Source organism: Panthera onca, chromosome D2 (assembly GCF_046562875.1).
Source record: "Panthera onca isolate mPanOnc1 chromosome D2, mPanOnc1 haplotype 2, whole genome shotgun sequence".
Classification (NCBI taxonomy): Eukaryota; Metazoa; Chordata; class Mammalia; order Carnivora; family Felidae; genus Panthera; species Panthera onca.
This window is the reverse complement of record NC_138349.1, coordinates 16394012-16418778: the sequence shown is the minus strand read 5'-3', so window position 1 is coordinate 16418778 and position 24767 is coordinate 16394012. Positions and strand designations below refer to the sequence as shown.

The 24767-nt window shown below is 46.1% G+C and overlaps 1 protein-coding gene across 19 annotated transcripts in view; it reads right to left on the bottom strand.

Annotated features, from left to right (window-relative positions):
* The window catches only part of ABLIM1 (actin binding LIM protein 1), a 295000-nt gene that overhangs the window by 127446 nt on the left and 142787 nt on the right, over positions 1-24767 (bottom strand). For all 19 annotated transcript variants that reach the window (XM_078434857.2, XM_060641411.3, XM_060641417.3 and 16 more), the window contains exon 2: positions 11205-11339. In XM_078434857.2, the coding sequence (XP_078290983.1) occupies positions 11205-11339 (135 nt within the window). The remainder of the gene's footprint in view (positions 1-11204; positions 11340-24767) is intronic.

Sequence of the window (24767 nt, the reverse complement as noted above, 5' to 3'; positions counted from 1 at the left end):
GAAGTCGGACGCTTAACCGACTGAGCCACCCAGGCGCCCCAGTTCACTATCCCTACTTCTGAAAGCACCTAACTGGCATCATGACAGTGGTGCCGAGATAGCAACCCCACCCTCCCCAACTTCTCAAGTGTTTTAAGACTCTGAACGTTCTTAGCAACTAATATTAACTGCAACCCAACAATCAAGAGACCTTCCAATGCACATGTGCTATATACAGGACCAGACCCTGCCCCACTTTGCATTTAGCAGTACCAGGAAGGACCCGATGACACAGAGTAAGACGGTGACTGGTTAAGCACTCGACCATCTCAGGCGCACGAGAAGGAACTGGAATGGGTTCACAGGGTGGCAAGAGGAACAATTAAAGGGCGGGGAGAGAACACTTAAGAAAAAAAACAAAGCAGATGAAACTGGGATTAGTCTAAAGAAAAAGAGGTCAGGGCAATAATGGTCTTTACGTGTACAGTGAGTTACTTTAAGCCAATCAATAATCAGCTCTTTTCCAGCTAAGGAGGACAAAACAGGGGGAAAGTTTGTTTTATATGTACCAAGAGATGGAGGTTAGATAAACTCACAGCTCTCGCCACAGAGGTGATGACAGCTATAGTACAGCTGAAGGAGGCTGTACTGACTCTATGGCTGGGAAATTTTTATGATGGAATAAATGGCCTCTCTATCCAGGATGGCAAACGCCCTTATTCTTTTGGATATGGACAATGTGATAGTATCACTTTCTCGGCCCTTTTTGCTAGGTCCAATCACGGGATTACACTGGAATGGAAAGAGAACCGAATTCATAATTTCACCACTTCCTAAAGTTCCACTTTGGAAATGAGATATAAACCTAAAGAGTTAGTTCTTACAGCATATAAATTAGATGATACAATTCTCCTTTGGAAAAACTAAATACAGAAAATCCCGAATCTGTACATTCAACTCCCCACCTTACAATTTTCATCCATCTTACTCCATAAAGATCCTTGCATTGTATAAACGCACATATTCAACGTGGAATGATCCTGACCTGGGAAACATCTCCAAATCCTAAGATGGCAAATGTGGAAGGTGCTATTAGAGATGGGATGTTTATCCCAAGACCCTTTACAAAACCCAGGCTTTAAAGAGTAATTCCTAAAAAATGTATTGCAATTCGTTGACATTAGTTAAGAGTTGTAGCCTGAATTTTCTAATAGTTTCACATAACCTTTTTAAAAATAGTTTGATGTTGGGGAGCCTGGGTAGCTCAGTTGGTTAAATGTCTGACTCTCGACTTCGGCTCAAGTCATCATCTCAAGGTTCATGAGATCGAGCCCTGAGTCGGGCTCTGCACTGACAGCATGCAGCCTGCTGGGGATTCTCTCTCTCCGCTCCCCTCTCTCTCTCTTTCTCTCCCTCTCTCTCAATATATAAATAAATAAACAAAAATAAGTTTGATGTTTACAGGCTCTCTTGGTGAACCGACCATTATAGGGGCCAAAGGGTTTTTAAAAGCCATCAAAAGGCGGCATTTTCCATATCCTCTAACACAGAGCCGAGACTCATATTGCTATGTGGTAACGGTCTCTGTTAAAACATAATCCGATATGACAATTTCTGCAATGCTACCTTGAGGGAAGGGTTTACATGATCAGAGTTTAAAAATTTTCCACAGACACCCAATGTTCAGAAGTCTTTTTAAAGCTATGTGGCTATAAATAACATATTAACAGTAATTCCATTTTTGAAAAGGAATAGCTACTATAATTAATGTTTAAAAATGCCATCTTTCAAATGGCAATGGGAACATCGTGGTCCCATTTGCTTTTGTAGGCAGGTGTTCGCCTGAACGAAGGCCAGTGTCACCTCTCGCTGCACCCTCTGTCTTCACCATCCGCTGCCTTGAATAACGCAGCCCCTACCCCTGAACCAAACTGGCACGTGCCCCACTTCCAGTCCTGGGAAGGTTATTAAGTTTTCTGGAGGGTCCGTTCTTTATTAGATGCTGTTTCCTCCCTGGCAACATCCAGACCGCTGAGCTCTGGGTGGCCTCTGCAGCCCCCGACTCAGCACGCCTTGACCCTGGACCACTCGCTTGCACCTGTCTGTGGCCAGTGACAGTCCCACTAGTAGGCGCATAGCTTGCCACGAGATCGCAGGTTCTTTAGAGGTAGGTACCGTGTCATATATACCTCTCAACCCTCTACAGAATGGCACGCCAAATGGGTATGTGATAGATGCTCTATAAACATTTCACATGGTAAAGATCTGAAGGCCTCAAGCGTCAACATTCCTGGGTTGATTTACACAAAAGTCAAGGGACTTTTAGTAAGAAAAGAATGCAAATCTATTCTTTGGAATAATGAAGTCCATTTAGTTGACTTTTATTACTCGGAGGAATTAAGCGGTGGCTGGATTTTTAGCCATTATCTGTTGGCTCAAACTGCTCTTTTTCGAGAGGTGGGGGTGGGGGGATCGTTCCTGACCACCTGCCCCTCCCCCCACCACCACCACACCAAGATCGTCCTGCCGCAGGCTCGCGGTCTTTGTTCATGCAGCTCTTTTTATTTTCCCTTTGTTGGACTGATCACAGTTGGTAAGTCACATTGGTATGATTATTTGCATGTCTGATTAATGTCCTGTCTTCGTCCATTCAGGTTGCTATTGCAAAATACTGTCGACTGGGTGGGTGTCTTATGAACAACAGTTTTGCAGGCTGGGAAGTCCGAGGAAGCAGACAAACAGGTGAGGCCTGAGCATGAGGCGCTCTAAGGGTTCAGTGTCAGGAGATGAAAAGAACCACCATATAACTGGCTCAAGGCTTGCTTTAAAAATGCCTGAGGAGGGGCACCTAGCAGGGCCCAGTCAGGTGAGCATCCGACTCTGGATTTCAGCTCAGGTCACGATCTCATGGTTTGTGAATTGGAGCCCTGAGTCAGGCTCTATGCTGTCAGTACAGAGCCTGCTTGGGATTCTCTCTCTCCCTCTCTCTCTCTCTCTCTGCCCCTCCCCTGCTCATTCTCTCTCTTTCTCTTTAATGTTTAACAAACATTAAAAAAATGCCTACGCAAAGTCTCAGTTTTCCTCCCTCCTCTATAAGCACTCCTATAACCTCTGTTGTACAAATCATTTTCTTAGAAATAGTCTACTTTTTCAATCAAGCTGGGTCAACTTCAGCCTACCCTGTCTCAAGAAATAAGTTTTCAAGGGGCGCCAGGGTGTCTCCGTCGGTTAGGCATCCGACTTCGGCCCAGGTCATGATCTTGCGGTTCGCGAGTTCGAGCCCTGCGTCGGGCTCTGTGCTGACAGCTCAGAGCCTGGAGCCTGCCTCAGATTCTGTGTCTCCCCCTCTCCCTCTGCCCCTCCCCCGCTCACTCTCGGTCTCATTCTCTCTTTCAAAAATAAATAAAAACATTTAAAAATTTAAAAAAAAAAAAGAAAGTTTTCAAGGACATGAACTGAGAGTTGTCAAGAACCGTAAAGAACATGAGATTTGCCTTAGACGCTAACAGATGAGCCTGCCCTAGTTTTATGGGTGCCGGCAGAAGACATCGACCCCTGGGTCAGAAGTGAAAGACTTCAATACTTACAGCAGTCAGTGTAAGCTCCGTGTCCCTTACTGGTTTTCCAAGCCCCGTAAGTCCCCAGAAGCAAGAGAAGTAAATGTGTGTGCGATGAGTGTGTGTCACAGCTGAAGAATCGTGAGCTTTAGGAAATCCCAATCTTTTATAATGAGCTACAAGCAAACCTGTCCATGTGTCTATGACACGAGGCAGCAAACAAATCTACCCTCTGCTCCAGGCGGAGACACTATCTCTATCTTCCAAGGCTGTTGGCTGTACAAACAACCTTGAAAAGAAAATTCAGAACAAATGGCTACTGGCACCCCTGCTCACAAGAGGCCCCTGGATAATTCCGTCCCAGTAAGAGTCAGTTGAGCAGCGTATTTTGGAGAACTTAGGAGCGCTCATTCTGTTCCAGCTTGGAATTCAAAACCTCAACTCTTCAAAAAAATCTACCTTGTATTTACTTCATGGGTAACACTTTCAGATGGTACAAAATTCAAAAGGATTGTCCTTTATAAACAAAAGATGGCATACAAGTGGTTCCTCGTTTGCTGTGAGAAGGGACCATATTTGTAAAAGAATGATTTTCCTTGCATGCTGGTTAATTCTGCCTTTTAATCAATTTCTGAATGACTAATATTCTCTAAATAGGTATTAAAAGCCCAACCTCGGCTCTTAGGAGATACAAGAAACTGCTTCCATTCTACTCACTGGGGTTTCATCGGCTTTCTACTTGGGCCTGAAAATAACCCATATCCAGTCTGCCCAGGCAAACCCAGAGGGGAAAGCACAGGATCTAGAGCAGTATAAAAAAAACTCAGCAGCAGCAACACCTACCCCACAGCTGCCTGGCTGGAGCCTTCGGCACAGTCTCTTAGCTGTCCTACCTGTCAGCAGGCACGCAGCTCTGTCGTCAATGACAGAAAGCTGTGCTCACACCCCTTCTTTTATTGTATTATTTATTTAATTTACATCCAAGTTAGTTCGCATACACTGCACTAATGATTTCAGGAGTGGATTCCCGTGATTTATCCCCTATGTGCTCACATCCAGTGCTCATCCCAACAAGTGTCTTCCTTAATGCCCCTCGCCCATTTAGCCCAACCCCCCTCCTGCAACCCTGCCAGCAGCCCTCAGTTTATGCTTTGTATTTAAGAGTCTCTTCTGTTTTGCCCCCTCCTTGTTTTTATATTATTTTTACTTCCCTTCCCTTAAGTTCATCTGTTTTGTATCTTAAATTCCACATGAGTGAAGTCATATGATATTTGTCTTTCTCTAATTTCGCCTAGCATAATGCACTCTAGTTCCATCCACATTGTTGCAAATGGCAAGATTTCATTCTTTGTTATTGCTGAGTCATACTCCGTTGTGTGTGTGTGTGTGTGTGTGTGTGTGTGTGTGTGTGTGTGTGTGTATACACACCATGTCTTCTTTATCCATTCATCCGTCGATGGACATTTGGGCTCTTTTCCATACTTTGGCTTTTGTCGATAATGCTGCTATAAACATTGGGGTTACACCCCTTCTTTTTGGAAGATGGTGTTATTGTCTAATAACCAGGTGAGGACATTTATCACCTTAAGCACTTGATCAATCTCGTTGACTAGCTATGCCATTGGAAACACTTACGAATACTCATCCAAAGAAATACATGGTCATCGTTCTTTCGTTCATTCACTCAGTCATTCATTCCCCTTATTGAGCATCTACCATGTTGGGCATTGTGCGAGGCTCCGGGTATACGGCAGTGAACAAAACAGACCAAAATCTCTGCCCTCTAGGAGCTTACTCTCTAGTAGAGGGTGAAGATAAATGAGTAATATATGTTACATAATGATAAATGTTCAGAGAGAAATGTGATATAGGGAATAGTTAAAATCTCATATAGGACAGTAGAGGAAAGGCACACTGAAAACAAAATATTTGCCCAATGGCCCCTCTTGATCCCCTGGTCCTCAATCTTTTCTAAATGCTCTAGAACTTTGGGGCAGAAAAAATGAATTCAGGGCATCACTTTAAACAAATGCTTGAGATAAATAATAAAAATTATAGCAAACAATGTATCAATATGATGAACTGTATATATAATTATAATTAAATATTGAATATAAAATTCATTAAATATATAGTTAACTAAATATTATCTATATAATATTTAAATGGATTTCTCATTCTCTCATTGAGCATTATTACAACTATGATGAAGACAATGTGATAATTAAAAAAACTATCATGTCACTGGATCAATATCAGAATGAGCATTAAGGAAAAAAATCTCTAAGTTGGTGAGATGATCGCTGCTAATTGGAAAAGACGAGAAACACAACTACCGAGTACTGAAGACAGAGCACAGCACCGCCCAGAACCCTGCAGCTGTATTTTACTCCCATCGGGTTGTTACAAAGAATAACAGAAGCTTTGGGGATCTCCTTTTCTTTTAATTATAGAAACTATCTGTTAATTGAAACATTTTCCTCATCTCGTTAGCAGGTGGGTATGTTTCCCAAGGTTACAAATGGAAACTGGTTCTACTTCCTTCAGATGCTGGCATTCTTTATTGCCCTTTCTGAGGGCGATGCCACTCGCAATCATCTAGCTTCAGCCACTACCTAGATGCCAAAACACTGTCAAATCCCTCTTCCAGAGGAGTCTGGCTGGCTTGGTCAGTAGGGCATGTGACTCTGGATCTCAGGGTCATGAGTTTGAACCCCACGTTGTGGGTAGAGTTTACTTTTTTTATATACAAGGAAGAAACTTTTATTTATTTATTTTTAAGTTTATTTATTTATTTGGGGGAGTGGAGTGGCAGAGAGATAGAGACAGAGAGAGAGAGAGAGAGAGAGAGAGAGAGAGAGAGAACCCCAAGCAGCCTCCACACTGTCAGCACAGAGCCATATGCAGGGCTCGGACTCAAGAACCTGTGAGATCCTGACCTGAGCAGAAACCAAGAGTCAGATGCTTAACCAACTGGTCCACCCAGGCACCCTGGGGGTAGAGTTTACTTAATAAAAAGAAATAATTAAAAAAACAACAACCTTCTTCTCAACACAAACCATGATCTACCTCTTGAGTGCTAAATCTACTGGACTCTGAATGCACCACGTGTCTTCAACCTCAGTGTAGCCCAGAGAGGCTGAACTCTCTGCCTTGAACTACCCTGTCCAGGGCTCCTGTACTTCTTTAGTGGGCAGCAGCCATCTGTCCACACAGGCAGTCCAACTGGAACCCTGGATCCTTCTTCATTCCTCACATACGGTCACCAAATCCTATCAACCTTAACTTTCAGTGTCTCTTCAATCTCCCCCCATTCTCCTGCTGCTACCCTACACTATTTCCACCTCAACTACTATCCTCTCACCCCCATGTCTCTCTGCCTCTTATCTATTTCTCCATCTCAGCACTTATTACCCAGTATCATAAATGTTGCTTATTTGTATGTCTCTCGAAATACCCTATGAGATCTTCGAGGACAAGCATGATATGCTGTCTCTTCCTATTTTCAGCACTTAAGCATAATATCCCACAAGGAGTATGTGTCCAGTTAACATTTTCTAATCGGATAAATAACTCCTACACCATCAGATCCCAAGATGTCAGACATTTTAGGGAGTGAGATGGGTTCACCAACAAAATTCCGGCTCACCAACCTTGATCCTGTTAGAGTTAACCCTGTGAACTCATGGACTGATCACTGGCTTAAGTCTGTGCTCTGAACTCTAGTTCCTCCAAAGTAACCCTTTCCTACCTTCATACACATCTGGCTCTCATGTAAGATGTTTGGTGTCCTCTTTCTCTGTCTCCTTTCAAAACCCAATCCTAGGGAAAGAGTTCATTTCTGCTTTTTATTCCCATAGGTATCTGCATTTTAGGACATTCTTTCTAACTGTGGAAGGCTACTTCTGGTCCCATTCAAGAACTATGAGGCTTTGGCAGCAAGGTATTTGAGTGAAGGAGAGTAGGGCGTGAGGGAGGGGAGAGAACTTGAGGGAGAAACTCTGCCTGGCCCCCAAATCACAGTCAGAACCTGAATGTTCTTCCTCTGCACTTGGCCAGCTCTCGCCCAAAAGCCCAGGCTGGTTTTAGCAACTTCTCTCTCCCCCAAATCCTCTGTCCTGGGATATTAGCTCACTATCTAGACATGGCATTTTTGCTTTAGATGTAATGGGAAGAAAGAAAAAAACTTGTTTTGAGACTTAGCTGCAGTCTGGGCCATGTGGGTTAAGAGGAAGACCACATTCCTTAAGGAGAAGACTTCTGTTTCTTCCGGGAAACCATCCTAATGGATTCATAAGAAGTAGAAACTCTAAGACAATGTAGAGTCAGCAGGGCAAGGGAGAAGGAAATGGGGGTCCCAGGGACCGAGGGGAGAAGGGTCTTTGTAGAGAGAGGAAGACCTACCAAGATGGTGGCAGGTGGAAGTTCTGAGTAAGTATGAGAAATGGCCCCGGTCTGTACGTCCTGTTCACTTTTTTTTTTTTTTTTTTTTTAAATTCTTTTTTTCAACGTTTTTTATTTATTTTAGGGACAGAGAGAGACAGAGCATGAACGGGGGAGGGGCAGAGAGAGAGGGAGACACAGAATCCGAAACAGGCTCCAGGCTCCGAGCCATCAGCCCAGAGCCCGACGCGGGGCTCGAACTCACGGACCGCGAGATCGTGACCTGGCTGAAGTCGGACGCTTAACCGACTACGCCACCCAGGCGCCCCCGTCCTGTTCACTTTTTATGTAAACCTAAAACTACACTAAAAATCAAAGTCTATTAATAGATAGATAGATAGATAGATAGACAGATAGGAAGGGCACCAGCTAATGAGAAACTTCTTGTTTTGGACATGGCCTGAGAATATCAGGACAGTCTTGCCTGTTCTGGGCTATAACTTCCTTCCATTATCCCAAACCTTCAGTAAAGTCTGCCGAAAACAGCTGCCTTATGTTAGTGGGATCTTGGGAAATAAAGAGGCATGGTGGCCAGTGTGAGGTGAAGCAATGCCCAAGGAGCAGCATTCAAAAAGGGAGACCAAGAATTTGGTATTGGCAAGGAGTTGGAGCAAGAGGGGACCACAAGAATGCCAACCTCAAGGGCTCTCTAGAGCTGGGCTTCCCATACTGTAGCCACTAACTACAAAGGGCTATTGAGCACTTGAAACGTGACCAGTCCAGACTGAGATGTGCGATTAAGCACGTATGAAAAAAAATAATGTCAAATATTTCAATAATTTTTATATTAATTACATGTTGAAATAACATTTTGAGTATGTAGAGATAAATAAAAGACACTACGAAGGTTCATTGCACCCATCCCTTTATGCCTTTTTAACACAGCTATTCAAAAATTTAGAATTACGTACATGGCTCGCATAGTATTTCTATTTGGGCAACATCACTCGAGAATCTTGGGGAAAAGGAATGGACTTGCTAGGGTATAAGGAATGAGGTGCATACGCCATTTTCTTTGGGTATTAAAGAAAAGGGTAACCCCAGGAATTGGGGACATAGGAAAATAGACACTGACAGATCAAGTATGAGAAAATAGAAATTTATAGGAATAGAAGACATTTATTTTAGTAAAGATTTGTTAAACTAAAAATAGTTCCTACAAATAGCAAGTTCTCCTAAAGTATGATTCAATTTATATCAACACTCGACTTTTCAGGAACACATTTGTAGTATGAAATAAAGTATATGGGAAAACGTCCCAACATAAGTAACTTACATTCAGCCCTTGGGTTTAAACTAGAAAAGAAAAAAAAGCAAGGAAGCTTCCCATGGGGGATAAACAAACATGTCTTCTAATACCTTAGTGTGCTGAACAGTGACAACCCAGACCTGAGACTAACGCTTTGTACTTTCCATTAGAAAGATAGAGGGCACCTGGATGGCTCAGTTGGTGAAGTGTCGACTCTTCATTTTGGCTCATGTCATGATCTCACAGTGCACGAGTCTGAGCCCCACGTTGGGCACTGTGCTGACAGCTTGGTGCCTGCTTGGGATTCTCTCTCACCTTCCCTTTCTCCCCCTCCCCCACACTCTTTCTCTCAAAATAAACATAAAAAAAAAAAAAAAGAAATACAGAATACATGCAAAGCCACCATTGTTTGTGGACCATATTTATTTCAAACCAAATCTAAATCTACTCCTTGCGCCATGTCTCAGGCAATTTATGAGCAAAAAATGAAACAGAATATAATGCCTGGCTCTCAGTTAACCAATCTGGATGTAACCAGAAAACACCTCTTCTCTGACATGGTAGGAGGCTCTAATTCAGGACCTCTGGGTTCTCTATTATACACATTGTTATGTGTATACGGAATCGGCAAACCTCGGACCTAGGATGACTTAAATATCCCACGGTCTAGTCTCTTTATTGTACAGATAAGGACATGGGGCCACGGAGAGACGGAAGTTGCCTGAGATCACAGAGCTGCTCGGTGGCAATGGTAAGACTCAAGCCACGCAGAGTGGCAGCACGGTCAGCACCCTGGGTGAGACCGTGATGTTTCTGGATGGCCAACTTGAGTCATCTGAAAATGATATGTCCGGTACTTACTCCTAGGTGTTTGCGGAAGGACTAAAGAACGCTTCTCTATAGAATGCGCATTGCAGCCCTTTGTCATGCTCAGTGGGAGCTAAACTGATGTCCTCCCCGCCCCTTCCATCTTCTCACCCAGCCATTTGTCAGTGCTCTTTCTCCTGAAAAGTTTACCCACGGTGAAACAATCAGCTGTGGACTCCAGATAAGGCCCTGCCCCTCCTGTTTTCATGTATTTCATAGTCACTCGGTAGCCTGGAGTCCACCTACCAAAGATGGCCAAGGATGGATGGCTTATGATGACAATGCTGAGTTCATACCGTGAGAAGACACCAAGAAGGAAATGCTCATCCAGAGAGGAGAGAGGCCAGGGTGTGCAGAGGGCAGGGTGAGCTACAGAGCAGGCTCATGGTCTTGTCCCTCCTCCTGTACCCCTCAACCCAGCCTGAGCTCCCCACCTGCCCTCAGCTCAAACAAACACACAAAGCCACTCTCCTCTTTCTCTCTTTTCCCGCTCAGTCCTGCCCTGGCTCCGGAATAACAGGGCAGCGTATTTCATCCCAAGACGCCAACAGTTAGAAACCCCAAAAGGGAGACTTGTTAATGGAAATCAGTCTCAACTTGCTAGCTTCTTGGAGGCCTTCCAAGTGTTGTTGATTAATTCTCACTTCTCAATACACACACACACACACACACACACACACACACACACACACATGCTCATGCACATACACATGCTCCCCACTTACCCCACAAGATCCAGTGAGTTAGAACCCTAATCTTACAAGCTTACCAGCCCTTCTGTAAATAATGGCTGTTGGGACAAGGTGACTTTGGGGTAAGAGTTTCTCATTTCAGGGGAAAAACACAAAACTGTTTTTACTGTTCTCCCTCTTCCCAGGATCAGGGCCCTCAGTTAACATTCAAAGGCCTGTGTACCATTAGTCTTTGGGGGACTTAGCCTCCCCCATGAGTTGGCTCCAAGCAAATTAGAGAAAATAAGTGATGCCCGGGCTTTTGAGCACTCACGTATCACCTGGTGGCCTGGCATGGGGTTAAAGGGAAGGGACAGATCCTGAGGTTGAGCACAGATTGTGACATGCCTTTAGACCAGGAAGCTGGAGGCACCATACCTTTGCAGGTGAAACATTTTATGTGGAAATGTTTGGTCTGGACCCGAAGCACTTCACCCTTGCATGGCTCCCCACATTTATGGCAGTGAATGACAGGCTTCTCCGATGGGTGGTGAGGGTCCTGAGGGTGTGCCACTGGAAAAAACCAACAAGAGACCCATGTGAGTAGAAAGCATTCCTACAAAAGGCGTCAATTACGGGCATACATAAATATCCGCATAATTATGTTACCCAATGAGCCACACGTTGATTCAAGAAGGATGAACTGAGCCCCTTCCCTGTGCCATAATCATGAGGATACACTGAAAAATAAGAGAGTTGTGGCTTTAACAGTCCAGGGGGGAAACACTTGACTTGTCCCTCTGGGAACCAGCAACCCTCTTTCTTCCTCCCAAACCTCTGTAGGACTACATAAATGGGCCATTAAATATATGATCTTGTATGGTTTAATATTTTGTAATATGTATTTGTCATATGTCTTTATTTTGGTCTAGAAACACCTTTCAGTAAGGAGTTCACTATTGACTGTAAGCTCCTCAAGGATGGGGACAATTTCTTACAATTCGTATTCCCCCCCCTCCCCCTCATTTTGTATTCTTCTTCCTTCCCCCCAGCTGGTCAGAGCACAGCAGAATGCTCATGCCCCAAAGGAGCACAGCAAAGGTTTATTGACTCATTAGACAGCATGTGCTGGCTAGTTTCTCATCTGGTCTACCAGAGTCACCCCTGACCTTCCTCTGGCAGCTCATTTCACCCGCTGGAGGCCTATGAGGAGCCTCCTGCCGTGTGCACATGACCTGATACACACAGTGTGGGCGCTAACTTTTAAAAAAATAAGTTACCAATAACTATGGGGGTCTCTCCGAACCTCAGTTTCGTTTCCTGTAAAACAAAAGCGATCGGTTGGACCAAGGGACTGCTAAGGTCTTTTCAGGCTCTAAAATCATATGCTGCGTCTCACTGGCATTGTTCTCCCCGTTTCCAGAGTTTAGCCTTCAGAACGTGGAAGTTATTGAGACTGTCCTGGCCCATAAAAGGCAGAGAGATGACACTGTGGCCTGGAGCTGACCAAGGGTCTTCATTTAACCTGCAATTTCTCCATCCAAAGAATGCAGAGAGGCACTTTTTGCTAGTTTTTTTTTTTCCCCCTGATTTGAGTCCTCGGGAGGAAGAACCATGGGATATACAGAAATGTATGACATAAGTATCCACGAACGCAGGAGATGGGATAGGAACAGCGAACCTAAAAATTAATCAGCCAACACAAAGAACAAAGATGACTTTTTTTTCCTGCAACGGCAAAGCCAGGTAGGACAGGGGAGAGCTGTGGGCAGATATGCTGACACTTGATTTAGAGAGCCCGTTACAGCAAGGAGCTCGCAGGACACCACAAGTATAATGCTGTATTGTTTCTCTCAGACCACTCTCACGTTCTCATTTCACCTGGAAAGAGGAAGAACGACCCAGTCCAAATAATCCATTACTAGCTGAGTTCTGAGCAACAAGGTGGTCCTTGGGAGATTTTGACTAGGAGCAGGTGTGGTTTCAGGTTAAACACCTGATCCGAATTCTCTGTCCCGGACCTGGGGAGCGTCAGCAAAGGTACCACCATTGTGACACGCCTGCGTGGCCTTCTCTGCCCCCTGGGATCGCTCTTGGAAACGTGTATTTACACCAGAAGTCAGCGTTACCAAAGGCAATTAAGGAGGGGCATCGTTTCCAGATTGCTAAAAACAAACAAACAAACAAACCACTGACTTTTTTTTTTTTTTTTTTTAAATTTTTTTTTCAATGTTTTTTATTTATTTTTGGGACAGAGAGAGACAGAGCATGAAAGGGGGAGGGGCAGAGAGAGAGGGAGACACAGAATCGGAAACAGGCTCCAGGCTCTGAGCCATCAGCCCAGAGCCCGACGCGGGGCTCGAACTCACGGACCGCGAGATCGTGACCTGGCTGAAGTCGGAGGCTTAACCGACTGCGCCACCCAGGCGCCCCAAACCACTGACTTTTAAAGTGATGTGTAACAAGGCCCCGAATCTATTTACCTGGGCATTAAAAAAAAAAAGTTTCGCTTGGGGCGCCTGGGTGGCTCAGTCAGTTAAGCATCCAACTTAAACTCAGGTCATGATCTCCCGGTTCATGAGTTTCAGCCCCCCATGAGGCTCTCTGTTGTCAGCACAGAGCCTGCTTTGGATCCTTTGTCTGTCTGTCTCTCTCCGCCCCCCGCCCCAGAATAAATAAATAAACTCAAAAAAAAAAAAAAAAAAAAAAAAGATCCTCTAGCAATATTTGCTTTAAGTACTGGCGGAAAATATGACTATGAATTTTTGTTTTGCTTCTTAATCCTGCTTCCAGTGAGAATGGAGGAAAGGGATATTTATTGAGCATCCATCCACTAAATGGCAGGCATGGTGCTGAGTGCTGATGCACAAGTCATTCTATCCCATCGTCACCACCGCCCCCGCCTCTCGGTGATGTGAGTAATACTGTTCCCATTTGACAGATAAGCAAATGGAACAAGTTCTTGTGCAACCTGCTCAGGGAACAATAAGTAGAAGCTGGAAGCTCGACACCCAGGCCTTTCTGCCTCCCAAACTTGCGCTTCTCTCATACTATTTGTCTGAGTTGCAAACTGTTATGAGTCAGGCAAGGATTTATTTATCCAAGCTCCAGGGCGGTTCTGAAAGCGGCAACTAGGACTTGGCTTATGAAGGGAACGCACATAGTGTGCGTGATAAAGTATCGCTAGTGGGCGTGGCACCCCGGTGAGAATCTGCAAAGCAGCTCTGCGGACCCCCTGAATCAGAACCCCCGGGGCCATATATCCAAAAATTCCTCAGCCCCACTGAACGAGGGGTGGGAATTAGGGATCTATCATTTTAGTAAGCTCCTCAGGTGATTCTTATCCACCTTCTAGTTTCAGAACTATTTTCCTCTAGAATTGAAACAATACGGATAAGCAAGCTACAGGAAAGTTAACTGAAAAAAGCAATCCATAAGACCATCCTCCTCAGCAACAGTACTGGAGCAGAGTGGATCTCTTGGCCATAAGGGAGAATGCATTTTTTGGATACTGTTGTGCAGTTTCTCTTGATGCTTGAATTCCTTATAGCTAAGCAAGTAAGCCGTGCTGAGTAATGATGAGGGAAGGAAAATATCATTTCACTTCTTGGCTTTCCCCTTTGTCTCAACGAAGGTGCCAGACCGACTGCCGGCACCAGCCACAAAGGTCAGAATTGGGATCAGCATCTGTATTTTGCAAGCGTTTCCCTCTGGAAATATATATTACACTATGTCCTCCTGCCCAGAGGTGACCTTTGTTCTCACCCAGAGATGAGCACAGCCTACATCGTGTCTACTTGCCTTTCCGTCATACATCAGCCTCGGTAGGCAGACACATATCAGAACAACGCCCTTGTGAAGAAATGGGCTTTCCTTATTAGGGAATGACAGAATCCAAAGACCAGAAGAAGAGTGTTCATTTCACCCCAACAACATCGACAAAAGAATCTCGCTCCTTTTTAAAGAAGAATAAAGAAGTTCGTTTTACCCAAGTGCCTTTGGCAGTTTGGTTAATACCACACGTATGTTCGTTGGCTCAAGTCTACACTTTTTGAAATACGCTGAGTCAGTCGTGATATGGCAATGACAGTAATTCCACCCTCCTCTTAACGCCTGCTGGCTCTGTTGCTAATTTTTCCGCCACTGAGCCATCTTTCAGAGCCTGGCTGGTCCCTTGTTCTACTGATAGGGAGACTGGGGGGCAAAGAGCTTACATCCCTTGCCCAAAGTTACTAGCAAGTTACTGGCAGAGTCACATCTAACAAGCTTCCTGACTCTTTCTACTGTACCAAGTCAATGATTTACCCTGGAACTTGCATGGACATGCTTAAAATCTTTCATGGCTCATCAGTTCGTTGCTAAAATAAGAATAGTACAGGGGCGCCTGGGTGGCTCAGTCGGTTAAGCGGCCGACTTCGGCTCAGGTCATGATCTCGCGGTCCGTGAGTTCGAGCCCCGCGTCGGGCTCTGTGCTGACAGCTCAGAGCCTGGAGCCTGTTTCAGATTCTGTGTCTCCCTCTCTCTGGCCCTCCCCTGTTCATGCTCTGTCTCTCCCTGTCTCAAAAATAAATAAAATGTTAAAAAAAATTTTTTTTAAATAAGAATAGTACAATACCAAAAGCATGGTCGCATACATTCTGAACAGTGAGGAAATATATATGAAGAGCCACGAGTCCATTTGCCCATAAAGGTAAAGGGATTCCTCCACTATGCGATATCCAGTTTGGAGGGATTCTGGCTACTCAGATAAATAGCCCACTGCAAGCTGAAAAGTTTCACGCTGCCTGTCACAGGCAGACAAGGCAAGTCAGTCACATCTCTGAAACTCCATTAAGGACAGAGAGCAAAGTGCCATTTTGGATGCATTACTTGTGAAAATGCCTATGAGGTATTGCAGGTGGTGAGGCTGGGGGACCGAGATCCGTAAGGCAATCCCAGTAACCTTCAGTGTCCCCAAGCAGAGGCCACTACAGGTATTAAGAAGGCCACAAAGACTAGGCGAAGTCCTTCCTTTTAATCTACAACCAGCCTCGTCTTGCCCAACAGACCAAGGTACTAGTCCCCCAGAAACAGAATATCTGAGAAAGCGTATCTGAAATAGAAATCTCCTCGGCAGGTGACAATCACAAACCCATGACAGAGTACGCAGCGTGAATCATGTTGTCCCGGATTATCTAAGACATTCAGAACCCTCTCCTGGGTGCCCTCCTCTCCCAAAGGCCCCAGCACTCCCTTAGCCAGCCTTTGAAACGACAACGCTTTGTGCCTGATGGCTTTCTGAGCGCTCACATCTGCATTTTGTCATTTCACTCTCAAAGAGCACTAGGAGGCAGGAAGGACAGGAACGGTCAACCCCGGTTAACAAATGGGCAGACAGAGACTCAGAGGGATGAAGTGACTCCGCCACGGTGACACAGCCAAGAAATGGAGTTGGCCGCCAACGAATGCAGTGCTCTCTACACCCAAACAGTCCCCTGATCACTGCCATTTGGAATCCTGTGATCATCCTTGATTCCAGCCTCTTTTCATGTCCCACTAAATTCTCTCCACTGTCTGAGAGACAGTGCCTGAGCACCCCCTTCCTCTTGCCACCCAGATCCAGCCCTTCACCCCTTTTTCTCAGAGTGTGGAGAGTTTTCTACTCCCTGGTTCTTCTCCAATGTGACCTGCAAAGAGGTGGCACATAAATCCCCACTAAGTGTGGGCTGTGCTTGGTGACTTCTTCCAACGAGGGCAGTAGGGACAGGAGGGAAAGAGGAACCCTGCAGTGGGAAAATCTGGTGGGCACTACCTCAGCCAGGTGCTCAAGGTCAACATCAACAGTGACAGTCACAGTGATAGTCTGTACCTGTGAGATGATGTGGTAAAAATGGGCACTTTGCCTCTGTGATCTTCTTTCCAAAAAAACCCATAATCCTACCCTAAGCATGAGAAAATTCCCAGATTGACATTCTACAAAGACCTGACCAGTACTCTTCAAAATTGTCCAAATCACCAAAGACAAGGAAGAAAGTCCTCTTGTCACAGCCATAAGAAGCCTAAGATGATGTGGTAACTAAACCTAATGTGGAGATCCCAGAACAGAAAAAGGACGTTGGAGAAAAACTAAGAAAATACAGATAAAATATTGACTTTAGTTAATAATGCATCAATATTGGTTAATTACAATGCAAGGATTATATTAATGTAAAACGTTACTGACCTGGGAAATTTCAGGTATACAGAAATTCTCTGTACTAACTTCCAAATTTTCTACAAATTGAAAAGTGTTCTACAAAATAAAGTTCCTTAACGTAAAAACAAAATACTTCCGATAGCTCTCTCAGTCCCAATCCATCAAGTCTAAAGTGCTCTGAGTAGCTTCAGAGATCTTCAATAACACGGTCCCCACTAGCTATTTAGATATCTAAGCTATTTAGTATTTGCAGAGTACTCAGCACTGTGAAAAGTGGTTCTGAACCAACCGCAAAGAATGCACACGATACTCTATTACTTGTTTATATAAATATGCCAATCCCCTTTTGGTTGGGCCCTCTGACCACTCCCTGGTCTACGATCTTCAGCATCCCCAGAGCCTTCACACATGGCTCTGTGCCTCACCTAGAACGCTTTCTTCTTTTCCCACTTGTCCAAATCCAACCTGACCCATGGGGCCGAGCCCAGCTGCTGGCTCTTCTCTGAAGCTGTCACTCTGGTCTGTGTTGATCCAATATTCCATTCTCCCCCACGTCCTCCCGCACTTAATACCTGTATTGTCACCCAGCATCTGACTTTCTCTTGTTTTGTGCTTATTTTGCTTTTGTCTCACAATGCGTCAACCCTGGCCTTATGCAACCGCAAGCTCAACAGTCAATTACTCCAAATTTCTGGTTACTTCTCACTTCACGCATCAAATAATCCGGGTTGCCATCTCTGGACTTCTCAGTTCAATTTCTGGATCAGGGAAAATATGGTTGCCACCCAAGACCGTTATTGGAGCATCTCCCACATGAAGCTACGGAGTTCTGAATTCACGGCATCTCAGTAAATAACTCCACTCTATTATTACAGCAGGTACTATTTATTGAGGACTTACTATGTTCCGGGCATTAAGAGGACTAATTTATCCTTGTGATCACAGATAATTCTCACAGATGCCTTATGGGGGTGCTGTCTTCTTATTCCTATAGTGCTGAGGAGGGTACCTCCGCTGAACTGGATCCCTTGTTCAAGATCACACAGCTAAGAAGTAGTCTGACTCCAAAGCCCGTGCTCTGGAGCACTGCACAGGGGATTTCCACAGGAAAGCCGTATCCAGCACAGAAGGAAATGAGACCAGTGCAACGTACTAGCTAAATTCTGATTACACAGCTCACAGGCAGTGAACACCCAGCTACATCATAATCCCAAAGGTAACACCTGCTAGTAAATAAGCAGATGGGAAATAGCACTTCAAATATAAAAGGAAATTAGTCCAGGCTGCAGCAATTTATGGGAAAAGAACACTCACAGGGTGAGGGTGATACAGGGAGGAAACGCAGCCTGCCACCAGGATGGCCGTCCCCGTGGCCTCCGCCTTGAGCACGGGCCTGGATTGGAAAAGGGTCTCTTGTTAGGCTTCATCTCGATCTGCAATCGCAGAATGATATTCTGCTGGTAAGGTTGGTTGCCGCTTAAAGGTGGGCTTCCTATTCTCCTAGGAGTCTACGTTGCCGAGACTGTTGGATTACCTAAAATATTTTCTGAGCTTCTACCCCATTAGTTCCCATTTAATGGTAAACACACATCACAGAGATGCTCCGGCTTCTCTCCACCCCTACTCCCCTTCTTTGTGCTAGAAGGGCACTGCTATTGAGCCCAGGAAACAAGAAACTCAAGAGTTTACGTAAGTGCATAGAGTGCTTAATTTGCAGTTTACCTAAAAGTCAATTTCCTGCTGTGCCAAGTGGTAGTTCCTTGGAGCTACATACCGTAACCCTGCCATTAGCTGCTCAAAATGATCTTCCTCTTTAATTGGCTTCCACGACCTAATTTTTTTTTATACCACGTTAATCAGGATTATTATGTGGGCACAAAACGCAGGGCTGCCTTGGCACTGACACTCCCGGCAGGCGGGCAGTAGGACGGCTGAGTTCTGGCTTCCCTGCCACCTGTCACCCTCCACTTGTAAGATGTCCGCACACTCAGTTAGCCTTTCTGACTCGGCGCAACAGGTCTTTGCTATTCCTCTCAACTAAAAGGCACAGTCAGCAACCGGTCAGCCGGGCTCCTGCTTATAGAAACATCCCAGGCTCAAATCCAGTTAATCTGATTCTCGCAAGGCAAAGAGGTCCTAGGATTATGATGATTCAGCCAGGAAGTTTCCTCCTTGTAAATTACATGACGCTTTGGCCCGGATGTGCTACACCTGCCTTCTGTAGAGGAAGGCAAATCTCAGAAAGGGACGTAAAAGTCACCTTGGTGCCCTCGCCGCCTCCTAAAAGAGTGAGTCCTCAGACACACCTCTAGGCTGAGATAACTCACTGAGGCAACACCCTTCTGTGACCTCCGCTAGCCTCTCTTTGACGCACTCAGTAATTTTACTTTGGGGTGCAGTCATTTGCTTAGAGTCCTGCCTCCCCTCCCTCACAGTAATTAGAAAGGACTTTGGATCAGGAGGCCGGATCCCTGCCTCTCAGGCCTGCGTTCCCGCCATGTGCTTCTCTTCCCCCAAGACGGTAAAGGGGGGCTAAGAATACAGGTCTCGCCTCCCAGGTGACCACATGTCGTCATCCCCTCCAGTACTACCCTAGCACACAGAGGTCCGCGTCAGCAGAAACTGTCACCAGCCTGCATGAGCAGGCATGTCTCACGTATGACAAAAATCCCTTCTGAAATTTGATAGAGCCTTTTAAGGTCAGCCAGGAATCTCACATTGTCCCTTCCCCAGAAAGCCCATTTAGAAATGGATCGAGTCGGGGGCGCGTGGGTGGCTCCGTCGGTTAAGCATCCAACTCTTGATTTCGGCTCAGGCCATGATCTCACGGTTCGTGAGTTCCAGCCCCGCATCGGGCCCTGCACTGACAGTGCACAGCCTGCTTGGGATTCTCTGTCTCCCTCTCTCTGCCCCTCCCTGCTTGCTTTCTATCTCTCTGTCTCTCAAAATAAGTAAACATTTAAAGACATTAAAAAAAGAAAAAAAAAAAAAGAAATGGATCAAGTCAAACCAGTGGGCAGTGGCTTCAGTCGGAACCGGGCTGGCAAAACCCTACATCTTTACAGGCTGCTAGAGAGTGACCTCCTTGCTGACCTAGAGACTGGGACAGACCGTGGTCCCCCTGGAGCCATTCTGGGAACACGAGTTTAGAGACAGGATCACGGTCTATTAGCATCTGGGCCTACGGTCACGGGACAGGGATTAGCTTAGGCACGATACCAATATTGGCTTCCACCCCCAATTCCAACTCCAGACACCTTAGAGGGGTTAGAATAGAAAGAACCAAGACGTAGGTCCAGGCATCCCTGTGAGGTACAAACTGAAGTCTGACAACAGCACAGGAAGCTCCCGGCTGTCTTTGCCTTTTGTTTTGGCTGCTTTTACTCACGGCTCAGGATACTACGGGAATGACCGATTAGTTAAAAATAGCATTTTAGACAAACTAATGAAAATGACGGATATGTGCATTCGTACTTCACGATTTATAAAAGGGGTCCAAGTATATTATCTCCCTTGATCCCATTGACTTCAAATTCGCCTCATTCTACAGCTATGAAAAGTGACCTTCAGAGACGGTAAGGGACTTGCCCCACGAGTGGGAAGCCGGAGCTGGTTTTGCTGTGGAGAGCCGCCTGTGCACTGCCCGCCCAACTGTGCGGCCGGTGACTTCACCTTGTAGTTTGAGATAGGCCGTGGGGGGAGAGTCGGCGGGGGGGGATTTGCACCGTGGTTATTGGCAGCCTTTACACATCCAGGCCTTCTCCTGCCCCCCTCCCAGAGCGTTTACCAGCACACCACGGTGTCCAGGCTATAATCCTAGTAAACAGCAAGATGAGACTTTTGGTTCAGGTAAATTCCAAATTCTCGAAATCAGAATTTGAACCCTTTCTGAAAAGGCACTCCCACTCGCACTTTGTGAACAAACACAGCAGCTCACCTTGCCCTGGTTCTCTCTGGTGTCTGCACCCACGGCGAGGCGGGGAGGGGGAGACAAATGCAAATAGTTCGTGTTCCCCGCGTCCAACACGCAAAATCAGACACGATTTTTACAAATGCTAGAACTGCTCTCTGGGTAGTGAGAAGAGATTCTCTTCCGGAGTTTAAGAGAGCACAGACTTCGCAAAGTCTATCACCGGGAAAGAAAAAATATGTTTGAAGTCCTACGCAGGACTGGGGGACAGGGAACAGAGAGACATTAAAAATATGCCTCCATGAAAACGAAATGCAACCTTAGCATCCTCGGGAAATAATCTCTCATCAACAGAGTCAACAAATGTTGACCCAGTGATTGCTGCTGCGTGTGCTGTGTTGTGCAGGCACTGTGGGGACTCCAGAGACAGACTAGCCAAGCCATCCCTGCCTCTGAAGGCGGGGATCCCAGACATGTACACAGCCCGCAGCAAGTCCTACCTGGAGAGCCGATCAGAGCAGAGAGAAAACCACTCGGGGGCTTTCCTGGGAGATGGAAGGGTATAGGACGGGCACAGACAATATATAAGGACTTTGGAAGAGACGAGCAAGCACTAGGCTGGGGCAAATGGGTGGAGAAAGTTCCGCTAGGGAGGAGAGAGTGTGATTTGACACTGGGGGGTGGGCTGCAGGTGACAGGGTGATGGGGAGGACAGTTCAGAGAGCAGGGGCGCCATGAGCCCTTCGGGCCTGAAGAGGGGAGAGCCCAGAGCACGCTGGGGGCATGATAAGTCAGGCCTGACCATCTTCTGAAATAGAGGCTTCAGAAGGAGAAAGGGGCAACGTTTCTAAACCCTTGACATTCCTATAAACCCTAGATCCTTACAGCTTACTTAGTAGGGTAGCTAGAGGGAGATGGAAGGAAGAGGGTGGGGACAGAGAGAGAGAGAAAATGCATGAGAATGAATGCATACGAATACAAGGTAGCGAATAAATCGTGTGCCAGAAGAAAATTTTAAGAGGAGGAAAGAGAAACCAGAAAAATGCTTCAAGAAGGAAGCACTCCTATGGCTGTGCGTCAAAGGAAGGGAGGGACTTAAATGAGTGGGAAGGAAGAGGAAGGCATCTTAGACAACGAAGGGTGGGACAGGGTGTGTTTGGGGGAACATCTGGAAATCTGGTTTAGCTGGAGCACAGAGTGAACGGCATCGTGGAATACAGGACAGTGAAAGACGTTTGCCCCTGTGCCTCCTTGGAGGGCAGGTTAAGGAACTTTACAGTTCCTTAATTCTCTCTGGGTGGAGGTCTTGAGTGGAGTGATAGAATCAGAGAATAGTCTAGCTTATCTCTGACGAGCTGTGGTAGGGCTGTTTTTCAGCCCACAGTGTAGGCAAACTGGGAGCCCCCTGCCCTCACAGGATGGCGTGCGGGGAGAGGTCACCCCAGTGGGTGAGCCAGTCACCGCACAGGTTCTGCTCAGAGAGATTTGGTGTGAATCCCGGCCGCACCCCTCTCAGCAATATGATCTCGAAACAAGTTACCTTTCTTCCCGAAGCCTCAATCTCCCCTCCTGTAAAATGAGGATAAATCCTACTTTTGATACTTGGGAGGATACATGAGTTAATGTATGTAAAGTGCTCAGCACTCTTCCTGACGGCTCGTGAGTGTTCAAGAAATGGAAGCCATCGTTGTTTCCATGGGGTTTCAATGCAGCAACATGATGGGTCACACCTTAAGCGCCTTGGTCGTAAATACCCACGCACTCCACCTCGAAGTCAAATATGCTGAATTTCCTGTCCTGCTGTCTTCTGTGACTATTGGCAATGACACTTGCTTTTCTGCTGTGCGATACCCAGTGAATGGTCAATTCACCCAAGGAACCTTACGGCTTCCAGTGTATCCATTCCAGCTTATCCCATCGGGCTGTAAACAGTAGGATGTGCCTTATTAAATTCACATTTCATACAATTCACACAAGTCACCTGTTTAAAGCGCACGATTCGACGGCTTGGGGTATTATTCACAGGGCTGTGTGAGCATCGTCACAATCTAATCTTGGAACATTTTCATCACCCCCAAAAGAAACCTCATACCCCTTAGCAGTTACTCCCAGATCCTGCCCCTGTTCAGTCCTTGGCAACGACCAATCCATTTTCTGTCTCTGTAGATGTTAATCAGCAGGTTTGACTAGTGTGTGTTAGTCTCAGCTTTTCCACATTTGCTCAGCCATCAAAGGGAACGACTGTAGATACATAAGCAGCTAGGATCCACCCAAACCCTCTACACATCTCAGACCTTATTGAGGCACGAAATCCTCCCCACTCCCCAGCGCATCCCCACCCTAAAAAAAAAAAAAAAGCCCTCATTATCATTTCATCTCCGCTGCCCTCTTGGGAAAGACCCCATGAAAAGAAAAAAAAAATATGAGCAAGATACCATCAGACCCAGTTCATGACTCATGTGGGAATTTTCACACTCATCGCTTGCCCAGAGGGATGTCAACACCAGTCTCGGCACCAGAGATGGGTCAGAAAATTAGAAACAATGAGATATGCCTATGAGTGATCGATCCCCTCACCAAGCAGGGTGTCTGGGGGGCTTACTGAACAGTTAGGGGGAATGTGTCTTCACTGTGGGTCCGTGACTCATTCGTGCAATCCCTGTGTCGCACAGCAACCACAATGATAGTTTAGGACAAAATCTGAGCACATCGTTCCACTGACCAAGCCCTCCAAGTGCTTTCACCACACTGCCCAGGATGCCCCCTGTGGCCCCGGAGCCCTGCCCACCTCTTCAGCCTCCCCAGGAGTCTCCAGCTCCCAGGCTCCAGTTCCCACAGCTTCAGGATCTCCAGATGCCCACATCTCGTCCCCAAAAGGCTCGTCCCCTAGCTGCTTCCTTCTTCTGGTCTCATCCTAAAGCAGCTTACAGCTCTCAGAGGGCTTTCCCCAAACTATCTACGTAAAGACAGTCTCCCTGCTTCCCCACTTACCCTATCTCCTTCCTTGCTTTATTCTCATAATCTAAACATCCTGTGTATTTTCTGTGCTCTCCACCACAAGGCAACTGCCACTGTGGCCCCAGGGTCTCGCACAGTCCTGGCATAAGGTCCATGCTCCCTAAATGTGTGTTCAATCCATTCATTCATTGAACATGAGTCTCGTTCTCTTTCTTCACAACAGCCTCCAGGGGAAACTGCAAGCAAGTTGAATACCTTGGGTTCACGACAGTGTCTATCCATTAGGTAATTCTGGTGATGTCAATACACTCAACTAATGACATAAGAGACGATGCTTGCTTAAGTCTCAGGCTCAGAAAAAAAACAAAGCTGAAGGGATGAGCTTACTGACGGACGAGTCTCAAATCAAGTCTGGCTAAGTTTCGGAGAACCACACAGCAAAGCACAATGGCCAACCGAACGGACCTTTGAGGAAGAACCGAGGTGGCACCAGAACCTTGGAAATGCTCCCTACAGTGCCCCCAGGGCATGACATGAGGCTGTGGAAGAGTCGGCAGGACCCCTGCAGGCGGGTGGTCCACTTCCTCCAGGAAGAATCCGGAAGAACTTTAAAACCACTGCTTTTACCGGGTCCCCAGGGTCCTGAAACCAAGTCATTATTAGATACCTCATTTCATTCCACGGCAGAGAGACAGGGTAGAGTCGTCAGTTTGCTTGCCCAGGGCATGTGGGCATCACAAACCCAGCTGAAGAATTCCTGGGTGAAGTTCTATCACAGGACAGAAGGTAAGAGGCCAGAGGAAGCCACTCGTGTGGTCCTGGAGCAGCTTGGTATGACAAAGGTTTATAGTGTTGCTCTGCTTGAGGCAAACTGCAAAGAGATTGCCCAGCAGAAATGGGGGGGGGGGGCTTCCCTAGTTCCTTAATTTATCTATCTCAGTTCTGTTTATTTACCTTG